The sequence below is a fragment of the Salarias fasciatus genome, chromosome 2 (assembly GCF_902148845.1).
Source record: "Salarias fasciatus chromosome 2, fSalaFa1.1, whole genome shotgun sequence".
Classification (NCBI taxonomy): Eukaryota; Metazoa; Chordata; class Actinopteri; order Blenniiformes; family Blenniidae; genus Salarias; species Salarias fasciatus.
Genome location: NC_043746.1, coordinates 25,274,798 through 25,295,522, shown reverse-complemented (window position 1 = coordinate 25,295,522; position 20,725 = coordinate 25,274,798). Strand labels below are relative to the sequence as shown.

Here is a 20,725-nt window from a genome sequence, read left to right as displayed (position 1 = left end):
AGTTACTGACCTCTGCCTGCAGGGGGCTTCAGTAGCTGCTCACCCATAGGGTTGAATGGAGCGGACCTGTAGTTACTGACCTCTGCCTGCAGGGGGCTTCAGCGGCCCTAACCCATTGGGTTGAATGGAGCTGACCTGACCTGTAGTTACTGACCTCTGCCTGCAGGGGGCTTCAGCGGCTGCTCACCCATAGGGTTGAATGGAGCTGGCCTGACCTGTAGTTACTGACCTCTGCCTGCAGGGGGCTTCAGTGGCTGCTCACCCATAGGGTTGAATGGAGCTGACCTGTAGTTACTGACTTCTGCCTGCAGGGGGCTTCAATATGGTGGAAAATTGAACACTGGCGGTCTATGGCTGTACTGACTTGTGAGGTGAGGGGACAGCAAAACTGGCACGACGGAAGAAGGGAGGTCAGTAAATTACTGGCAACTACTGGCAGGAGCGGCAGCTGCCAGCAGGTCACACCGGAGGCTGCCGGGGTCAGTAATAGCGCTCGGCCGGCCCTGCTGCTGACTGATGACAGCTCGAAGATGTGGAGGAAACGATGCCTTCACGGCGGCTCGGTCATTCACTTCAGAGCCGTTTTTCCAAAGACCACATCAGTGATCGAGCCGCTGAATTCTCTTTTTTACGATAGTTTTGAACGCCACGCGGGTTCGACATGTTGGACCGGGCTTTGGGCGGCAATCGATCTGCCCGGAGTTTGTGGTTTAGTCGCTCTCGATTACTGCATTTCAGTGACACAAAACACAGCATCAAAAACTGAACTGGTTTCGGATTAGTGAAGAAGATCTATCTGAAAGTAAAACCATCACGGTGAATTTGTAAAAATACTTCTAAATGATTGAAATCCAGAAATTAGTTTACTGACAATGAATCTGCTCCCCAACCATCTTTAATAAATAAATAAATTAAAAAAATCAATGAATATGTTACAACACAGACTAATGCAGACATTATAGTAACATATTGTGCAAAAATAAAAACGTTCAAAAATCAGTATTCAGTGGCCTACTATTTCTTGTTTTCTTTTTTGTTTGTTTGTTTGTTTGTTTGTTTGTTTGTTTGTTTGTTTGTTGGTGGTGACATTATGCTGAGAGGAGAAAACAAAACGATTAGTGGGCAGAGATCCATAAAAATGTGAAAAGAAATTGACAGTGGGAACTGTTGATTCTGATCTGCATTAGCTCAAGAACTCCAGCAGATGTAGTTGTTCAGCTCTCTACAGTTTCAACAGCAAACAGACAAGAGTCACTAATTTCAGCCGCTTACCATTCATTATAACAACCACATATGTCTTTAAATACTCAGTGACTGACTTCTTTCTACCCCATGTTTACATGAGACTTTCAATTCCTGTTTAATTGTGAATTAAAGTTAATTCTGCTTTAAAATGACAATGTGAACACCTGATTCCAAATTAAATGCTTATTCAGAATTATACTTAATTCTGAATAACTAAACTTAATTCTGAATAAAGTGGCCCGTTTATTCTAATTTTAAAGTGGGATTAAATATAAATTGAACAGTTAATCTAAATAGTCTTTAATTCTGACAAAATTATTATAGAAGCTTCTACTTAAAGGTGCTGTAGGCAGGATTTTGCTAGTCAATGCTAATTTTTCTGTGTTTTCTTTGGATTAAATGTTAGAGTACCCATTGATAATCCTTTAGGAGTGTAGCATAATTGCACTACCGCAAGGGCGCAGCGTTTCCATCTGTCTCTGTTCTGAGCTGAAAAGGAATCTCCACAGCTCCAGGTATCTTTGACCAATCAGAAGAGCCCTGAGGCTCTAACCGTGATTGGTCGAGAGGCGTTCGTTGCACGTTCTTGTGGAAGAGGCTTACCTTGCGTAAGGGCGTGATGTCAGAGAAAACAGGACAGGTTTGGCTGTGCTTACTTAGGTAATCCTAAGCAAGATGGCGGAGATGCTGAATCCTGCCTACTGCACCTTTAAACATGTTGTTGGAGCTATTTATTAGTCTTTGAGTATTTTTTGAATATTTTCTTATTTATTTTTTGTTTGTGTTATTTCATATAGTGTTTATTTTGTTTAGATTTATTGTTTGTTTATTTTGCATGTTTGGTTTGGGTAATTGACACATTATTTTCTGTTAGGCTTGCTTTTGTAGAGTTAATTGGTACCACCTGCACTTGGAGGTTATTTAGGGAGGTTGCAGGTAGAGGATCAGGGTGCACCTGGGTGAGGCTATGGTTTTTTACCACAGCGAGAGAAGCAGCAGGAAGTGATCGCTCCAATTGTTTGCTTGCCTTGGAGAATAAACCATGACAAACCTCACTGGAATTTTGTTGGACTATGCTTTCTTTCGCCTGCGTAAACCACGACCCGGTGCACCAGTGGCAGTTTGAAGTTTGAGTTTTGATTTTTGAATTTTGTTGCATTTAAGACAAATAGCCACTACACATGTAACGTGAAATCATCTGAATCAAGTTTCTGAAACTCATTTCCAGTAGGGGAGAGTGGGGTAAGTAGTGCCAATTTTTACTTAAAGTGACTTTCACACAAGGGGATTACAGGAATGCCTGCAACTAAAATATGTTCATATAGTTTAGGATGTTGTGCATCCCTGGGAGCAATCACTTTGGATCTTAAATAAACTGTGTGAGAAATATAGCTTTGGAAAAAAAAAAGTGGTTTTGTGGCACAACTTACCCCAAGTGCGGGGTAAATTGTGCCATTAGTCAGAATACACTGGGGTAAATTGTGCCACTGACAACTGAAGTAAAAAAGATCATTTTAATATCGAAAATGATAATGCTAGATAAAAACAAGACAAATCAAAGGCCAATTTGCTTCAACAAGGCCTAGTGCCACATGAACACATGTTAAGAACAAAATAAAAATAAAAAATGAGCACCTAACTGCATCTGCATCCGAATATCTTCACAGATTCAACTTACTACTGGACATTCCACTTGTCACTGCTGCAGTGGAATATGAACTTGCGCTCCCTTCTGGCTCTATCACCACGCTTTTATGGTGTGGGAAATTTTTTAAGCACATCACCTTGAGGGATGACTTCTTCATCATTCTCTCTAAATGTGAAGATGGACTTTCCATCAACAGGCCTCATAACTTTGCTTCAGAAACTTTGAAAAGTTGGAACCCTGTCTGTCTTCCTTTTGTATCTGCGTGACATGATGGATTTTGATCTGAAATTAAGAACGACACATCGTTTTAGTGATCAAATGGAAGAATAAGATGTACAATAACAATAAAATAATATATAGTAAATAATCATAAGTTGGGTAGTGGCACAACTTAACCCAGGTCCTTTGGCACAAATTACCCCAGGCCCACCATTTTGAAAAAAATGCATCTCACAGCTGTTCTGAGCTAGCATCATGTTAACTGTATAGACTCATGATGTAGCTTACTAAAGCAGTAAAACATGTGTGAAATGTTTTCAAAGCTTTCTATAATTGTTCAAACACAGCAATCAAAAAACCTTAACCATGGAAATTTTACTTTGGGGGGCAAAAAAATGTTTTTTGAACTTAAATGTGCTCACCTCTCAAGCCATGTGTCTCCCTTTTTTGCAAGATGAGCGGAATGGACGCCTCTTCAAAAATATGTGGTCACATGACCAAAAACTACTATGGTTTTCTAAATAATAGGGGTGGCACTACTTGCCCCTTGGCACAAATTACCCCACTCTCCCCTACATCCTCTGCTTTAAAATCATTATAGAAACTATTTTCAGAAAAAAAAAAGTCATCCACAGCACCACATTTTTGTGCTTAGCTAATTTAACTCAAGGTATTTGAGTTAGTTGATTCCAGATAACGAAAGTTTGGCTCTGACAAATGTGTTCCTTGTTTTTCTCTGTAGAAGAACACACCTTTTATAAACTGTACTGTAAAAAAGGTGATTATTAATTCCAAGTTATAGATTCTTAATCTGTGAAAAGCAAAAACCGTATGTGCTCAATTCAGAGGTGTCACAGGCAAGCGCAGCTCAGTGGCATATGAGAACAGGAAACACGAAGCAAACAGGAAACTGGAGCACTTGAATGAGACCATAGCTGTAGTTGACAAGAGAGATGAACTACCACAGGAAAAAAAACTGCTGAATAAACACTTCCACAGCAGGGAGAGGCAACAATAACCCCTCACAGCTGACGAGGATCAGGACAGTCATGCAGCACGGAGGAGGACATGAGAGGAGTCACCGTCCAGCACAAACATAAACCATGAATCATGAATACAGTCATAAAGAAGACACAGCTGACAACAATCAGAGAAGAAAGGAACCGAACCAGGCCGAGGACGCAAAGCACCATTTGGGCTCAAACTAGGAACAGAAGCCAACAGAATCAGGAAATATTAAGGAACACAAAACATGAAATTGGAGCAGAGCTCAAACACAAGGAAAACACCATGACAGTATTGTCTCTCAGCTTTTTCTTATGGTCCATTTCTACTTTTTTTATCTGTCAAGTGCTCATTGACATAAACCCTGACCTCCCTTTTGGCTTTTTTTGACTGATGTGTCACTTCAGTCTTGTGCTTTGTTAGTAATATGGAAAGAAAGCAGATGTTGACGTGACTTTGGTGTCCTTAAAGAGAAGTTCAGGAGAGATTGACTGAAATGTGCTTGCTCTCTCGCTCTCTCTTTCTCTCCCTCTCCCTCTCTCTCTCTCGGGATGTCATGATTGAATTGGCAGTGTCGGATCAGGTCTGATTTTAGTATTTTTGATTCATCTAATTTTTTTTCTTTATATGATGCTACCATAAGTGGAGAACCCTCCACAGCATGCTATAAACAACCATTTAAGAACCTCGTAGCTCCCACACTTTTCCCATGTAGAATTTGATTGAGCTGTTCCTGATATTCACTCAAATAATGTTTGATTTTTTTTTTATCTCATCCAGCCAGTTTATTGCCCATATTTCTTTTGTTCCATATGCTCCCAAAGCTTCAACAGTGTTTCCACTGTTCAAAATCACTTAATATTAAGTAATATTTTAAACAACAAACCATAATATTACTTAACTATCAATTATGTTTTAATCCTGGGTGGTTGTGCTATGTTTCGGTAATTTTAAAAGGATTGCAGAGAGGCTATGCGCAGGGAAAAGTACTGACCTCCACATTTATATTAAGAAATAATTCCTGAAGTGTCCTGAAATTTAGATTGTTCCAATTCTGCAGCAACATATAAACGTCATCAACAACAACTTCAAAATGGATAAGTTACAATGAACCTACTGTTTTAGGTTCATGGGGGGAAAAAGATCAGTGAGAACCTATGGAGACAAAATCTAACAAACAGTGGTCTCAGTCCAGACCTCCACAGCCTCCGTAGATGTTGACAGTGCGCCTAAACCTAATCTCCTCAGCGGCTGCCTGCCCTTCTGTTTTCCGCCCTCGCCACAGGAACTGCTTTCCTTATCGCTGCACATACAGTCAGAGCACATGGAACTCTCGTCATGGACGCCCAAAATGTGTGAATAACACATTATGACTCACAAGTTTGTCACAAAACCCCCGTCAGTCGAGTGGAGCAGAAAGAGTTGCAGCAGCAGGCATTACAAGAGAAAATGACCATATAAGAATGATGTATTCCGGGGGTCTGCAACCTTTTGGCCAAATAACACTTGTCTGGAAAGATGTAACCTTCAACACGACTCTGCTCCATACATAGTAGACATTCTTTCCATTGCTTTAAATTGCATTAGCTGTTTGACCTTTTGTTTTCAACAAACTTTTCTAATGCTGACATGCTGGCTGTGGACTTCCTGTTTGCTGCTTTTCGCACTTCACGTCACCTGCATGAGCAAAGAGAAGGTAAACATTAGTTGGAAATCAAAAAACCCACTCACGCCTTATAGAAAAACATTTATTCAAATCAATAAACAGAAAACATGTTTGTCATCAGTCTAACATCATGATCTGTCACATCTGACATTACATTACAGTTTCAGTTTCATGGAGCAGTGGTATCTTTACAACGCTTCATTGTATTAACAACACGACAAGTAATTCCAGTAATACTTTGTGGTTTATGAGCTACAATGTAAACAATCAAATTCTCTGGTGGACGCTGTCCTGAACCAGACTGCATATCCTAAACACACCCGAGACGCAGACAGAGCAGAATCTGTAAGCAAACTGTTCCCTCCACAAATGTTTGTCTTCGGCTTAAATTTCATGTGCAAAGATGTTGATTTTTATTAACCTATCTCCTCTCAGTTGAATCTTCCTCCTCAAAAAGTATCCTAGTAAATAAGATGATTTTTCATTTCCATTTTTCCCATCTATACACCAACTCAATCGATTTTGAACTTTATCTAAGGATTTATGGAGCTTATTTTGCTGATTTTTACAGAACATTGGGACAGTTTTCTCATCCAATACGTAGATTAATCCCATTAAAACAAAGAACACCCTCTTCATTGTGTCATTTCTGCAGAGGATGTAACTTTGCTGGTTTTGCCATTCCTGATCACAAAGCTGAGAGTCTGATCGACCCTCTGAAAACATCAACCAATCCCTGAAGTACATTTTCAACTCTGAGTTTCTGAGGTTTTATTAAATTAAGCCCATTTCTAAAAGTCAAACTCTAAAGGTTAGTTTTCCATCCCCTAAACTTTGCTAAGTGGAGGTGTTGGCTTTTTCTGGCGTCCGCCGGTGGCTGGACATGGACAGGAGCGTGGACTTTGACCTCTGGCTGGACGAGGAGGATACATTTTGACCTGTAGAAGAACTTTTCCCCTCTGGGTCGTCACGGCAGCACAGTACATTATTGGCTTTCTGTCGGAACTCCTCCGACACGTAGTAGAAGATGAACGGGTCGATGCAGCTGTTGAAGGTGCTGACCGCCAGGCTGACCATGTAGGGGACGTAGAGGTCTTCGCCGTCTCCGTCCATGTCGCTGTCGGTGTAGGTGAGGAGGAGGAGGATGTTGCTCGGCAGCAGACACACGATGAAGACCAGCAGCACCAGCACCGTCACCCGGATGGCGCGGCCATAGCGCTTGCCCTCGGCCAGCAGGGTGTGCAGCACCGCGCAGTGGCAGTACACGACCGTGACGAAGGGGAGGACGAAGCAGAAGCCGAACAAGGAGGCAAAATACGGCAGGAAGAAGTTCTGCTGCTCTTCCTCCGGCAGCGCGTCGTGGCACGTGGTGATTTGGGGGTCGTCCAGCCTGTAGGTCTGCCTGGACACCAGGAGAGGCAACATGGCGGCCAGCACCACCAACCACACCGTAGCAGTCATATACAGGGACACCCGTCGGGTGCGCAGAGTTCGAGCTCTAAAAGGGTGAACCAAGGCGATGTATCGGTCAAAGGCCACAAGAGCCAGGCACCACATCGAGCCGTACATGTTGCCGTAGAACATCGCCATGACGACGCGGCAGAAGGGCTCGCCGAGCTCCCAGTGGTTCCCTCGAAAGTGGTAGGAGATGCGGAACGGCAGCATCAGCAGCAGCAGGCAGTCCGCCACCGACAGGTTGATGAGCAGCGTGGTGGAAGGCAGCCGTTTGGTCCGGACCACCAGAACCCAGAGGGCCAGCAGGTTGGAGGGGAGACCCACGCAGAAGGCCAGCAGATACATCATGGGAAGGTAGAGGTTGGTGGTCGGTGCCTGGATCTCCTTCAGCTGCTTCTCCTTCAGGGTGGTGAAGTTACAGGCGGCCATCAGCCTGAACGCCCGCAGACCTGCAGAGAACAAAACACACACCAGTCCTGTCAAACCTCCAAAACACACAGTCTGTTGACTTTATTACTTCCTTTTTAATCACTGTCTGTTACTGTCCTCTACAAAGTTTCATGACCAACATCAGAAAAAATAGGTCTTTGTCACTTTTCTTAGAAGATGGTTAGTTTTAACGCTTCTCTTTTGTGATTTAATATAGATTATAAATACGAGAAAACAGAAATAATAATACTTTAAAAAATGTTTATCAAACAATATTCAAATGCATATAATTATGAAGGTTAACCATCTCAAGACTTCTGTAAACCTGAAAAAAAGTTTAACAGTGCCACCTCTGTGTATCTTAAAACTTTCCTTTCACTGTGTGGATGCTGAACTATTAGTTTCCTGTTTCTTTATTTCCTCATTATGTTTTTTTATACAAGAAAAAGACAACTTTATCTCTAAAATGTATACGATTTAACAGAAGTTGGATCCTTACAGATCAAGTGTTCGTGTAGTTGTTAAAATGTCCTGGTCCTCTAGAAGCGTGCTGCTACCTGTTGTGGAGTTTGGAGTTTGGAAGAATGAGAGAAATAGGAGGGAATAAGACTTACGGACAGACATGCTGGAACATCCATCAGCAGGACGAGGAGTCGGAGTAACACAGTAGACAGACGACAGCAGAGAGACGAAGAGCACCGTCCAAACAAGCCTCATTCTGCTTCTTTTCTCTGTCTCTAGCTCTAGCAGCAGTAATGCCTGATTAGTCCTGGTATCAGTAACTGGACTCAACCAGAGGAACTGTTGTTGCGACAGCAGTAGCGGTGGGAATAATAGTTTTCGTGCTTCAAATGAACCTCAGTGGTTTTCCACTTCTACTATATGCCGACACCCTGCCCCAGCTGATGAACTCCAGACGTGTGTGTGTGTGTGTGTGTGTGTGTGTAGTATGTCTGTCTTTCTGAGGACCTCTTGCAGTGAAAAGCCTCTCAGTGAGAAGCCGTCCTCCCACCTTCCACATCCCTCTCCACTGGTGCAGTGTTGGAGTTCAGATCAGATCACTTCCCACCCCCACCAGGCCAGCACATTGCCATCTTTGGTGCTTTTAAATACACCATGTCCTCACAAGTACAGACTTCCAAGCACAAGTCAGATGCAATCGCTATGTGAGAGCTGCTTTCAGTTTCCTCCATGGCACAGGAAACATGTCTGGTCTTTTTTCTGCCTTGCCCATGAGCAAATCCTGGCCAATCAGAGTCCAGCAACAGAAACGAGCCACAGCAAGTCAGACCGCAGCTTTAAATTCTGTTATCACATAAATAATACAAGAACACCAGAGACAGCAGCAGTGAGGATATGCCTTCCCCATTTCAACATGTCACCTTCCTTCTGTTTATCTGAGCTGTTTGTGTTATCTGTGAAAACAGCCCATAGATCCTCTGCTGTTTGTCTGTATCTGTACTCATTATCCCCTCCAGCACACTCTGTAGGTACCCTGTCACATCTATCAAAAATACTTGGAAATTCACTCCAAGAAGATAAAAAAGATTTCCAAAGGTCTACTAAAAGGAACATCATGTGTTTTTCTACTTCGTTTTAAAATCCAATTCCTTTTTTCAATCCACTCACTTCCACATTTTCACAATATTGGATGCAGCCTGTAAATCTGTGGCCGACGTAAAGTGTTGAAATATTTTAATAGAACTTTGAGACCTCCTTGTGGCTTTTAAATTTAATTTAAAGAAGAGGGTTTTACTTAATGTGACCGGTCTCAAGTACTGTGATATTTGGGTAGTCTTCACATGCTCTGGTCTTCATCTTAACTTTATCTCAGTTTAGGTTGTCTTGGCGACAAAATTAGCATTTACAATTCTGATTTTTAGGGATTATTAACCTTTTTTAAATGGACATACTTTGGGGTTTTTTTTTCCATTTGTGCTTGTTTGCTTTGTTTTTATTTGCTTTCTACAGTCACCTTTTTTTAAAAAAAAAAATCCAGGTCTGGTTTGTAATCACTAGTTCTTAGTCCTTGATGCTGTTTTATTATTTTTATTATCATGACATCATGAAATTCAATTGATCTATTGATTCTGCTGCCTGAACATGCATTTACCGCGGCCGTCCACTAGAGGTCAGGCTTCGACCTCCCGCTCCTCCTCGTTCTCCTTCAGGTTTCCCCTGAACGGAGATTCACCGTTTGAAGCGAATCAGACCGGCAGACCCCCACAGTCCACCGGGAGAGCCAGAGCCCTCAACCGGTATCAGTCCGGGTCTGACACGCACGCGCCTCCCCGTGCTCCGACCACGCGCCTGCGCAGTGCCGGGAGAGAGCCAGAGAGAGAGCGAGAGAGAGAAAGAGAGAGAGAGACGGGGCTCGAGCCGCCGCACCGAGCAGCTCCCACCGGAACGAAACCCGGATCCGACGCCGACCGCCGCCACGATCCGACCGCCGAGAGGCCAGCGACGCTCCGCCGGGTAGCAGGCCGCGCAGAGCGGAGGCAGGCCGGGAGTTTTCCCCGACGATCTGCCTCTGCAGACGGCGAGACAAAGCGGGATGTGGCGGCCGCCGGCGCCGCTTCCACACGGCGTTAAGCACTGAGTCACGGTGCTGGATCCTCCGCTGCGGCCCCCGACCTGCCTGCAGTCAGACTGCGTGACTCCACCAGAGCAGAGGCTCACCACCGACATCCAGATGTTGGCCCGACGATGATGATGATGACGACGACGAGGACGATGATGATGAAGAAGGTGGAGGTGGTGAGGCTCCATGTTCTGACAACATTGTCCTGATGTCCTGGCGGTGTTGATTCTGCACATGACGGGCTGAACGGCAGAGATCATGCACCCTAAAGAGCCAGCGGGAGACAAAAGACACCTACAGGAGCTCTGATTAAACATCTGGAGAACACAGAGGCAGATGAAAACATCTGGAGGACACAAAGAGGCTTGAGACATCTGGATTACGCGGATATGTAAAACACCTGGAGGGCCCAAAGACTTTCAAAACACCTGGAAGACACGAAGACGTAGGAAAAATCTGGATCACACAAAGACATTTGAAACACCTGGAGGACACCTAGACATTTAAGACATCTGGATGGCATAGACATTTACAACATCTGGAGGACATAAGTACATTTAAAACATCTGGAATATACAAAGGACATCTGGTTGACAGATATTTAAAACAACTGGAGGACAGAAAGTCATTTAAAACATCTGGATGACGGATTTGAAAACATCTGGACTACACAAAGACATTTAAAACATCTGAAGGATACAGCCACAGGTATACGCTTCAGGAGGACACAGACACTGACACCTGGACATCTTTCTGTGAAAGTTGAGTGTTTTTTGAGGTAGGAAACACTTTGAGGCTACAATTATTTTTTTTTCAGAACATAAACAAATCAGAAATTTAAAAAAATAACTGATTTAGAACCTCTGAAGACAGAAACATTTACATTTTAAGCTCATGAAGTCCTTTTTTCTTAAGTTCAGGTCACAGGAGAAGTCTATTCCAGCCAACATGTCTCACACACACCTTTTAAATTGTGCTAAGAAGACAAGAGTACCCAGAGAAAAATACACACGGCTAAGGGAGACCATGCAAACCTCACACCGAAAGGCCACAAGCAGGCCTCCACCTGTGAGGTGACAGCACTAACCTTTCAAAGACACTCCAGAACAGACTGACTCAGAGGACACTCACAATAAACAATTATGGACACTTTGGGGACAGTGGGAGCGTTGGCACAGTGGTGCAGTGGTTCGTACTGGCACGTGACGTGACAGAGACTTGGTGTGAGTGGGATGTGAATTATCCAGGCCATCTCAGCAAAACAAGTCCAGACAGGTTGTGGACAGAAATGGGACATGGCTTGTTCATTTCCACTGCAAAACTATGCAGTTTGTTCAAAGTTCAAGACTCTGAGGCCTGCTGGGGACAACTAATACGTTCTTTCAAACTGACTGTTTGCCTGTTTCTAGCTATTGAGGCATGAGACAGAGACATTTGAGAAAAGTCAACTATAATTACATTGAACGAAGAATTTCATTGTGACAGATGGAATCAGGTCAATGATGGACGACACTGAAACAGAAGAGGCAGAGCTTATGACTTTTCCAGAGTATTTTTAGACTTTGTTTGGAGGAGAACCCGATGTGACAGTATGAGAAATGAAGACTAAGATTTGAGCTGGTTTATCGATCGCTTCAGGGAAATTATTTCTCACCGTTGAACCCAGCCTATTCATAATAACCCTAACCACACATACCAGGAGCAGGAGGCAGCTGCTGCTGGTTTAGGGCCTTGATTCCTGGGCCTCAGTGGCATCCTGTCGGCAGCTGGACTGGAATCAGCAAACTTTTAGTCACAAGCTTTTCTAAATGCGAAGCCACCACACCTACAGCATATGCAAATGTTCATGTTTTAGGAAGTAAGCCTGCCCTGCACACCTGGCTTGTTCTCACACCAGAGACCGTCCATGCTGCAACTGTGAACTGAACTCAGGCCTTCCACACCCAAGGTCAACTACAGATGCATATATCTCTGCAATTTGAAGGCCCATTGGGAAAAAAAAAAAATAAAACTACCTTCACAGGACAGAAGAGGAAGTTCTTTAGAACCTGGAATCGATTCAAATGAATGTGTAACAACTGTATTACTAAAAGTATCTCAAAACGATCCCAAATTGTATGTTGAATTATTAAACTTCCAGGAGAAGAAGTGTTCTGCCACGTGTTCATGACAGATGATCGGAGGATATAATTCTGAGGCGGGTCCTGCCATCTTGCGGAGGACAGGTTTTTATTCCTTTTGTTGATCTGAATGGTTTTGTCTCCCGAACAGCTTTTGATGTAAGAACATGGCGTCTCTGGGATGGACGCGTCTTCACGTCTTGTCGGTCTTGGTTGTGGTCCCGGTCCTGGTCCCGGTCTTCCCCGTGTCGGCGGCCCGCTCAGACCGGAACATGGTGTCGGAGGAGTATGTGAGCGCCATGGTGAACGCCACGGTGCTGGACGCGCGAGGGAACATCGTCCACATGATGAGCAGCGATGACGGGACGTACGGGCAAAATTCACCGAAGGTCGACACGAGGGGCGTGGTGATCGCACCTGCCCCGCATCACGGAGGTATGACAGGACAGAGCTTCCACACACACCTGAGTAGTAGCTGATGGAACGGATGTAGTTGACTTGATGTGGTTTGATGCAGTTGATGTAGTTGAGTGGATGTACTGATGTAGTTGATTTAGTATGGATGGATGGAGCTGATATAGACTGAACCTAATGTAGCTGATGTAGTCAGTGGGTGTAGTTGATGTCATGTTTTTGGATTCAGCTGATGTAGTTGAGTATGATGCAGTTTGAGTGAATGTAGTTGATGTACTCTGGGTTGACTAGCTGCTGTGGTTTGAATGGATGCAGCCCTTGCACTTGACTGGATGTATATGATGTAGTTTTGGTAGCCTACTTGGTGTTTCGTGGGTGGATGCATGGGTTGTAGTGTTGGCGGTGTACTCGATGTGTTGTGGGCGGACGGAGCTGATGTAGGCGATGTAATTCCGGCAGATGCAGCCGATGTTGTCTGGGTGGATGCAGCTCCTGCAGCGGAGCGGATGTGTCTCCGTGCGGAGGCCGCAGCAGACACTGCGGAGGCTTCTCGGGCGGATGAAGGGTGGATGAAGGTTGCAGTGTCTCTGCTCTCAGGTGTCGAGTTACAGTCAGTGGAAGGACACTGCAGCTGCTGATGGAGCTTCAGTCTCCGGCTGCAGCGTCACAGTCCGGCCGAACACACACACATACACACACAGTCACCATGACAATGACAGCAACACCAGGAAACACGGACTTCCTCCTGGAGGTGATCTGATTTTCCTGTCATGTTGTTTTAAATTTGATCTATTCTGTTTAAGAGAAACAACAGTAGATTGTGTTTATTGCTCGAGTGTTGTTTTTTAGTTGAGGGATTTTAACACTTTGCCTCCAGATTGTATCAATAATCTCTTTATTTATTCAACGACGTGATGATGGTAACCATGGCAACACTCTCTCTTCTCAGTGGTGGACAGGCAGGGCTGTGACCCCAACACTCGCTTTCTGGTCCCGCCCCGCGGCGTCCACTGGGTGGCGCTGCTGCAGCGAGGGAACTGTACCTTCAAGGAGAAGATCCTGAAGGCGGCGGCTTTCAACGCCACGGCCGTCCTGATCTACAACAACTCCACCGAGAAGACCGTCAAGATGGGCCATGAAGGTCAGAGTCCACAAACACACCAGAACCGGGACGAACTGACTGACCACATCAACCAGGAGTAGTTAACTAACCAGGACAGCAAGAAGACGTCAGCTAGCCCGAATAGCCAGGACAAATTAACTTACCATGACAACCAGGACAGATCAGGTTGAAGTCACTGACGCTGAGCCTGGATTCACACTCGCACTGTGACTCACACACACCACTTCCCTTATAAACCTATGGGGAATCGAAGATTGAGGAAGCCACGGTTTTCATCTGTTACCGTGACAACCCACCACTGTGTTTCATTTGGGGTTTTTTTTTTGTCCACTGGGTTCAGACTTAGATGAGACTGGATGTTTGTTACAGCTGACCAGTGAATCAGATCTCTGAATCAGGGTCATGCTGTTATACATGTTCCTGGGTGGGAGGCTCGTGATGCGGGTAGGTGGAGGGGAAGGTTATGAGTGTGTGTGTGTGCGTGCATGCGTGCGTGCGTGTGTGTGCTTGTGCTTGTGTTCAGCAGGGGGGGGTCATTTGTTGAGTCTAAGTATAGAAAAGTGTGTTACTAATTGATGAGATCACTGTGACCTCACGCTGTGTGTGTTTGTGTGTTAGGAACCGCGTGCACTCACACACACAAACACACACACACACACACACACACACATCCTGTATATATATATGAATTGATCTGGAGGAAAATTAAGTAGCCCGATCAGTCTATAACGCTGCAGTGACAGTATATCACAGTACATTGTCTTACTGTTATAGTATTACAGTACACTGTTATACTGTTACACTACATTGGGAGATACTGCAGCACTACTGCTACACAACAGTACTGCAGTACTACAGTGTGCGGCTACAATAGAGTCATTGTGTTCCCGTGGACAGCCTGCTGTGTGTACCACATGTCCTCCTGTAATGTGTTATTCGTGCCACTTCTTGTTGTGGAGGTGGCGCCGCACAGACATGTAGTAGCACCACTGCTCGTTTCTGTTACAGTTATGCAATCTATTGATGATATGAGTGCAGCTTATCTCCACTCGACTCCATTGATGGGTGTAGCTTGTCAACACAAGCACCAGTTCCACATTTCCTTCGCTCTTTCTGCATTTTCAATTCCTACTCAAGCGTACAGCTTAGCGTTGGCATTGGTGACCGCTTCTGTGGATTCTCCCTGTCTTTCTGCCTCTACGCCTTTATCTTGCCAAGCACATTTGATGTTTTCTTTCTCCTCTGATGTCCTTTGATGGCATCTGATTTTGAAGTTCACTGAATTTGAGATCTGGTTTTGCATCCTGCAGAATATCTCCAGGCAGTAGACAGGTGCTAAGAAGGTCTTAAATATTTGCAAACTGACCTGAAATGCACCTGGTTGCACTAGGAATACGACAGCTGGTCCTGAAGAGTCGGGAAACGATTCTGCCTGTGAAGGAAATGTAGTTCCAGCCCAGAGGTTCTGGTAAATAGGGCTCAAGTTGGAGATATTAGAGACGTTTGTGTCCCCGGACCGAGAGTGGGCATATGTGACTCTTGCTTGAAACTGCTGATCAACAATAAATGTCAATACCATGAGATTATAATCCATATAACACTGGAAATAAGACCTTATCACTCCAATTGGAGGTCACAAAGAAGAAAGTTGCATCATAATATTTATTGTTTTGTGTGTGACTCCATAATTTCCCCCTATCAGATCAGACCGTTGACCACAAATTTATCACCGTGCCATCATTACCCCGTGATCGTCTACAATGTGGGCTTTATAAACAACGTGAAAGGTTTTGGGGGAAATCTGGCCTGAATCAGAGGGACAGCATGCATCCCAGTCTGCATGGCTTTCTTATCATGAATGTAGCAGATTTCAAAGAGTAGCAGGAGTTTAGTCACGCCTGTCATCTTTCACCAGTCAGACATTCATTTTTGAAGTGGAGACTCACTTTTCCCCAACCAATTTACTAAAGAAACTCAAAACTCATAGAGATTTGATTAAAATCAAAGCTGCAGAACAACAAATAACCACAACAATCACATTTTGATCATCAAGCATTCAGTTTGTTTTCTTTAAACCTTGAGGATTTGATTACTGATATATTAGGTTTATTCAGCCTCACCCACACCTCATTACAGGGGGAAAATATGTTCTTTCTGAGCCTCTTACATTCTGATTGGAAAACACGAAAGTCAGGTTCATTTATTTGAGTATGTCGTGCTCCAGCTTCACACTTTTTGTTTTCATCTAACTTTCTAATTTAGTCCTGTGTACAAATAAAGTCATTATGTTTGGAACACAATCCTTCTTATCCTTTACAACCAGCAACAGGCGTGAAGAACCCTGCAGCAGAGCTTTAGTTAACAGCACCGTCAAGCTTCAACGGGATAAATACTTCTCTCTGTCCAGACACAGCTCTCTGACTTCACTCACTACTTGAGGGTGTGTGTGTGTGTCTGTCGTGCTCACGCAGGCCCTTCTCGCGTCATACAGCGGCACTCAGGCCGTCCTTGGCAAGGTTATCGTCGTCAGTTTGGCAGGAAAGAAGCAGGGCTTCAGCGAGTTTGTCTTTGAAGATTATCGGCACGACTGCAGCGGTGAAGAAATTCATCTAGAGCTGGAAGGAATTCACTGAACTCACAGATGATTCAGTCTTTTACAAAGGATGTTAAGAACAGCACAACGAAGAGGATTACCTTTCCCAGTTGTCAAGAAGAAAACTAAAGCAGATAAAATTGCGTTAATTCTGATAAATGTCTGTATTTTGTTTGGATGTTTTGTCAAAGTAAGGAACATAAGTAAGGTCCGACCTTAGCTTCATTGAGTCTTAATCCATGTGTTCAAATTTGTTTCTTAAAAAAAAAAAAAATCACATCTGGGTGTGATTCAGTGAGCCAGTGGGGTTTTGCCAGACACCTTTTGGTCTCAGGCTCTGTTGCTTTGTGGTGACTCTTTGTTTTGAATCAGGGCATTTGGTTCATCATGGATACAGCTGCATTTTTTCAGAAGGTAGATAAACACTCATTTTTTTAATTGCAGCTTTGCTCTTTTTCTCACATTTGACACAGAGATTGATCAGTCAACTGTTCTTCCTCTCAACCCTCTCTTCCTACTTCCTGATGTAGTTTGACTTCAGATTAACTGACTGGGAAAACTTTGAGATACAGCAGGCAGGTCTCAGTCCTCATTCTGCTCCAGTGCTCCAGTCCTGATCCTGCTTTCTGGTCGTCATTCTGGTCCTCTGTGCAGGTACCGGTGACACCGTGGCAGTGATGATCACGGAGGCGTACGGCAAAGAGATCCTGGCCCATCTGGACCGGAACCTGACGGTCCTTGTCTCCGTGGTGGTGGGTCTCCGCGGCTCTGCCAAAGACAACCGAGGCTCTTTGGTTTTCGTCTCCATCTCCTTCATCGTCCTCATGATCATCTCGTCAGCCTGGCTCATCTTCTACTTCATCCAGAAGATCCGCTATACAAGTGCCCGTGACCGCAGCCAGGTACCCGCTTCAAGCTAACACGCCGCTGAATCCTCACCTGGTCTTCATGTTTTCGGGCATCAACAGAACTTTAAGATTGTGACCCTTAACTTTCCAACAGCGTCGTCTGGGAGATGCAGCAAAGAAAGCTATTGGGAAGCTGACAACGAGGACGGTGAAGAAAGGAGACAAGGTAAAGATGGCAGAGTCTCTTCTGTGAAACAACAACAGGTTTGTCCAACAAAACTCATGACATTATATGTGTGTGTGTATCGTATAGGAAACAGATCCAGACTTTAATCACTGTGCTGTGTGCATTGAAGCCTACCAGCTCAATGATGTGGTTCGAATCCTGCCCTGCAAGTAAGTCTGCGCCTGTTGACTGAGTCAAATGTCACTATAGTATCAGTTCCTGATGAGCTGTGTTGAAGCGCTGACTGTGTTTTTCTCTCTCCGGTTTGTGTGTTTTCAGACACGTCTTCCATAAAGTGTGTGTGGACCCGTGGCTGAACGAACATTGCACCTGCCCCATGTGTAAACTCAACATCCTCAAGGCTCTGGGCATCATGGTGAGTCCGCAGCAGATCAGAGGTTTAACCGACACCCAGATAAATCACAAATCAGTGGATAATCTGTGGTCTTCACATGTGTGTGCCTCTCTGCCCTCAGACCAGTCTTCCCTGCGTGGACAGCGTGGTGCTGGACGTGGAGCGTTTGGGCGTCAGTCAGACGTCTGGCAGCCAGAGGGCGCTGCTGAGCGACGCCAACCAGCCGTCCATCAGCCTGGAGCCGCTCAGCCCCCCCCACTCCGAGGCCACGCCCAGGACCCCCGCCGACATCACCATCGCCGTGACCAGTAAGAGAACGACACAACAGGCCCGCACAGTGTCAAGCTTATGTTTTAGGAGCTTATGTCTGCCACGTTCGGGAGGCTCTTTTTCTCGTCGCCTGTTCTGAGGACTGCCTGTTGTGACGAGTGTTCTTTTCAGTTTGGATCTTCTTCTGTGTCCTCAGGCGGCGGTCACTTCTTCAACAGGAACTCCATGTCCCCCCGCAGTGTCGTCTGTGAGATCGAGCTGCCAGACATCCAGGCCTCACTCGACCTCTACGAAGAGAACAAGTCCTGAGGCTCGTCGCCATGGCAACGACCCCCCCGGACCCCAATCCGCTCCAAATGCTGAGGGACACGCGACCTTTTATTGGACACAGAAAATCGATCGACAAACATTTCAGCGTCATTTATTCCTGCGGACTTTCTCAGACTGACCTGATCCTGGTCCGGATAACGTCCTGGATCCAGCTTCAGCTTTATTCTGACTTCCTTTTCGTTTCTAGAAGACAGAAACTGGAATAAGCTGCGCTTCATCATCCAAACAACTGAACTCCAGAACCTCTTCCAGCACAGGAACCTGAACCTGAACCACAACCCCATGGTGTTTCTCAGAGGAATGGCATTATTAGTTTCCGAGAGCATTTCCAAAGCATCAGGAACATTCTGAAAGTTCTCCAAAGACAAGGAATTCTGTGGGATAGGTTTTTTTTAAAATGATATACTGAAGGGACTTCACTTGTGTTAGACAGTAATTCACCTAATCAGTCTCAATCACGCACAAACTGATATGTCAGGTACGAATACAGCATCGCGAACAACGCAGGGTTTGGTGTTTTGCCCGAGGATGCTCACATGTTGGCGTGAGAGAATAAACATGACTGACAGGGGGGAAACAAGACCAACCGATGCCCAATGCGCCATTAATTTAATAAGTATTTGGTGAATTCATTCAAATTTATTGATTTCAGGGGTTTTGTGAAGTTGCCAGAAAATGTTGTGGACCCAGAGTGAAGTTTCAGCTGCATAATGTTCCAAAATTCCCTGAAAGTTTCAGGAGATCCTTCATAATGATCCCCTGGAAAGATTTTTAAAAATGGAAAATGTTCTCTTAAAAGCTCCCTGATGCCATAATACATCCTGGAAATGTTCAGTGGTCTGCAGAAAGACTGTTTTAGAGGGTTTAGTGGTCAACTTTTCAGAAATTTCCCAAAGATGATTTAGTTTTCAGTGGAAAAGATGCAGAACGTTCCTGGAAAACTCCCTGAGTGCCTAAAAGGTTCCTGAAATGTTTTTTTTCTTTCTTTTTTTAATGACGCAAATGTTGTTTGTTTGATGTGAACAGTTTCTGAGCCGTTTCAGAAGGTTGGAAACGTTTCTGAAAGGCTCACAGTTCCTAAAAAGGATTCCAGGTGTTCAACTTGTTTTCTGTGCCTGGAAAACATCAAACGATGTGTTGGATCTGAACCCACACCTGAACCAGAACTGGTACCCAGAAGTGGTTCATCCCCATGTTTCCTGATGTTGCCGGGCCATGCGATCGGCTGACTGATGAGTCCATCGTTCATCTCGCGCCAGACTGTCTCAAGACCTGGATCAGAACTTCTCCTGTGTAAATACTGACTGAACTGGTTCTTCCTTTTTATCAGCATACTGGAACTATAATCCGAGGAGATCCTGAACCGAAAACTGGACCTGGACCTGAAGCTGAATCTTCTGGAGGGATCAAGTGAACCTTAACAGTGTTAACTCCCCGCTGTAGCAAACATGATGTTTCTGTGTACATTTAAAGGAACAGTTCAGCATTTTGGTGAACCTCCTCTTGTATGTTGGTGGAGTTCCTCAGGGAGCCGCTCTGAGTCTCCTGAACTCTCAGACATGTAAAGGAATATTTTCAAAACGTGGCTTTTCTTTTTCTTCAGTTTCAGCTTTGTCATGGGAAGAGATTAGGTTAATCTAACTTAGCACAAGCACTGATAAGGTGTGCGGGACGTCAAACTACATTATCAAACTACATCAGACTACATGAGGAGTTCTCAGTTGCTACAGTGTGACACATTGGACGTGTCTCTCTCTCTCTCTCTACTACAAAATGGGTTGTTTAGTTTCTGCAGCAGAGACTCAGAGGGTTTCCTGAAGTAGTGGACTACTCCTTTAAAGTTTATTAAACTGCTTCTGAATTACTCCGCCTGTAATAATAATCAGTATATAAACACAATTATACAACTTATAACCTGACTTATTGATCATTACTATTTCTGAAGTGACCTGAGGACGCTCGTCCGTCTGTCCTCGTCTCTGTGTCTCGTAGTGATGATGATGATGATGATGATGATGATGAAGGTGAATGTGTGATGCTTTCAGTTCACTGTGTCTTTACTGCCTCAACATTAAGTGTCAATAAAGTGTCTTTATTGAATTTAACAGGCAGAAGCCGTGCTCTTATTTCTAAGATCCATTCGTCTTCACTTGTTGGTGATGCCGAAGCCACATTAGGGTACTCTGAGGAGCAAATGT

The 20,725-nt window shown here is 44.5% G+C and overlaps 2 protein-coding genes across 3 annotated transcripts; one reads left to right on the top strand and one right to left on the bottom strand.

Moving 5' to 3' along the window:
- Positions 1-5,857: 5,857 nt before the first annotated feature.
- Positions 5,858-8,637, bottom strand: si:ch211-132p1.2 (proteinase-activated receptor 4). Its single transcript, XM_030106397.1, has 2 exons — positions 8,282-8,637; positions 5,858-7,687 (listed from the first exon to the last, which is right to left on the bottom strand). Exons 1-2 carry the CDS (start codon positions 8,382-8,384, stop codon positions 6,621-6,623), a joined length of 1,170 nt encoding a protein of 389 aa, XP_029962257.1. The 5' UTR covers positions 8,385-8,637; the 3' UTR covers positions 5,858-6,620.
- Positions 8,638-9,872: 1,235 nt separating this feature from the next.
- rnf130 (ring finger protein 130) lies at positions 9,873-20,632 on the top strand. 2 transcript variants are annotated; one of them, XM_030106378.1, is made up of 9 exons: positions 9,873-11,026; positions 12,520-12,803; positions 13,732-13,923; positions 17,153-17,400; positions 17,501-17,572; positions 17,660-17,742; positions 17,852-17,948; positions 18,049-18,235; positions 18,394-20,632. In XM_030106378.1, the coding sequence occupies exons 2-9, from the start codon at positions 12,536-12,538 to the stop codon at positions 18,504-18,506; spliced, it is 1,260 nt and encodes a 419-aa protein (XP_029962238.1). In that variant the 5' UTR covers positions 9,873-11,026; positions 12,520-12,535; the 3' UTR covers positions 18,507-20,632. The 2 variants fall into 2 exon arrangements, with proteins under 2 accessions (XP_029962238.1, XP_029962246.1); XM_030106386.1 differs by having other exon boundaries at positions 10,737-10,956.
- Positions 20,633-20,725: the final 93 nt, after the last annotated feature.

What these genes read in the sequence shown, in the direction of transcription:
- rnf130 (XM_030106378.1), top strand. Translation starts at nt 12,536, where the DNA reads ATGGCGTCTCTGGGATGGACGCGTCTTCACGTCTTGTCGGTCTTGGTT. An exon ending in CGTCAAGATGGGCCATGAAG is followed by an intron (nt 13,924 to 17,152) that starts GTCAGAGTCCAC and finishes TCCTCTGTGCAG; the next exon opens with GTACCGGTGACACCGTGGCA. An exon ending in TCAAGGCTCTGGGCATCATG is followed by an intron (nt 17,949 to 18,048) that starts GTGAGTCCGCAG and finishes CTCTGCCCTCAG; the next exon opens with ACCAGTCTTCCCTGCGTGGA.
- si:ch211-132p1.2 (XM_030106397.1), bottom strand. Translation starts at nt 8,384, where the DNA reads ATGAGGCTTGTTTGGACGGTGCTCTTCGTCTCTCTGCTGTCGTCTGTC. An exon ending in ATGTTCCAGCATGTCTGTCC is followed by an intron (nt 7,688 to 8,281) that starts GTAAGTCTTATT and finishes TGTTCTCTGCAG; the next exon opens with GTCTGCGGGCGTTCAGGCTG.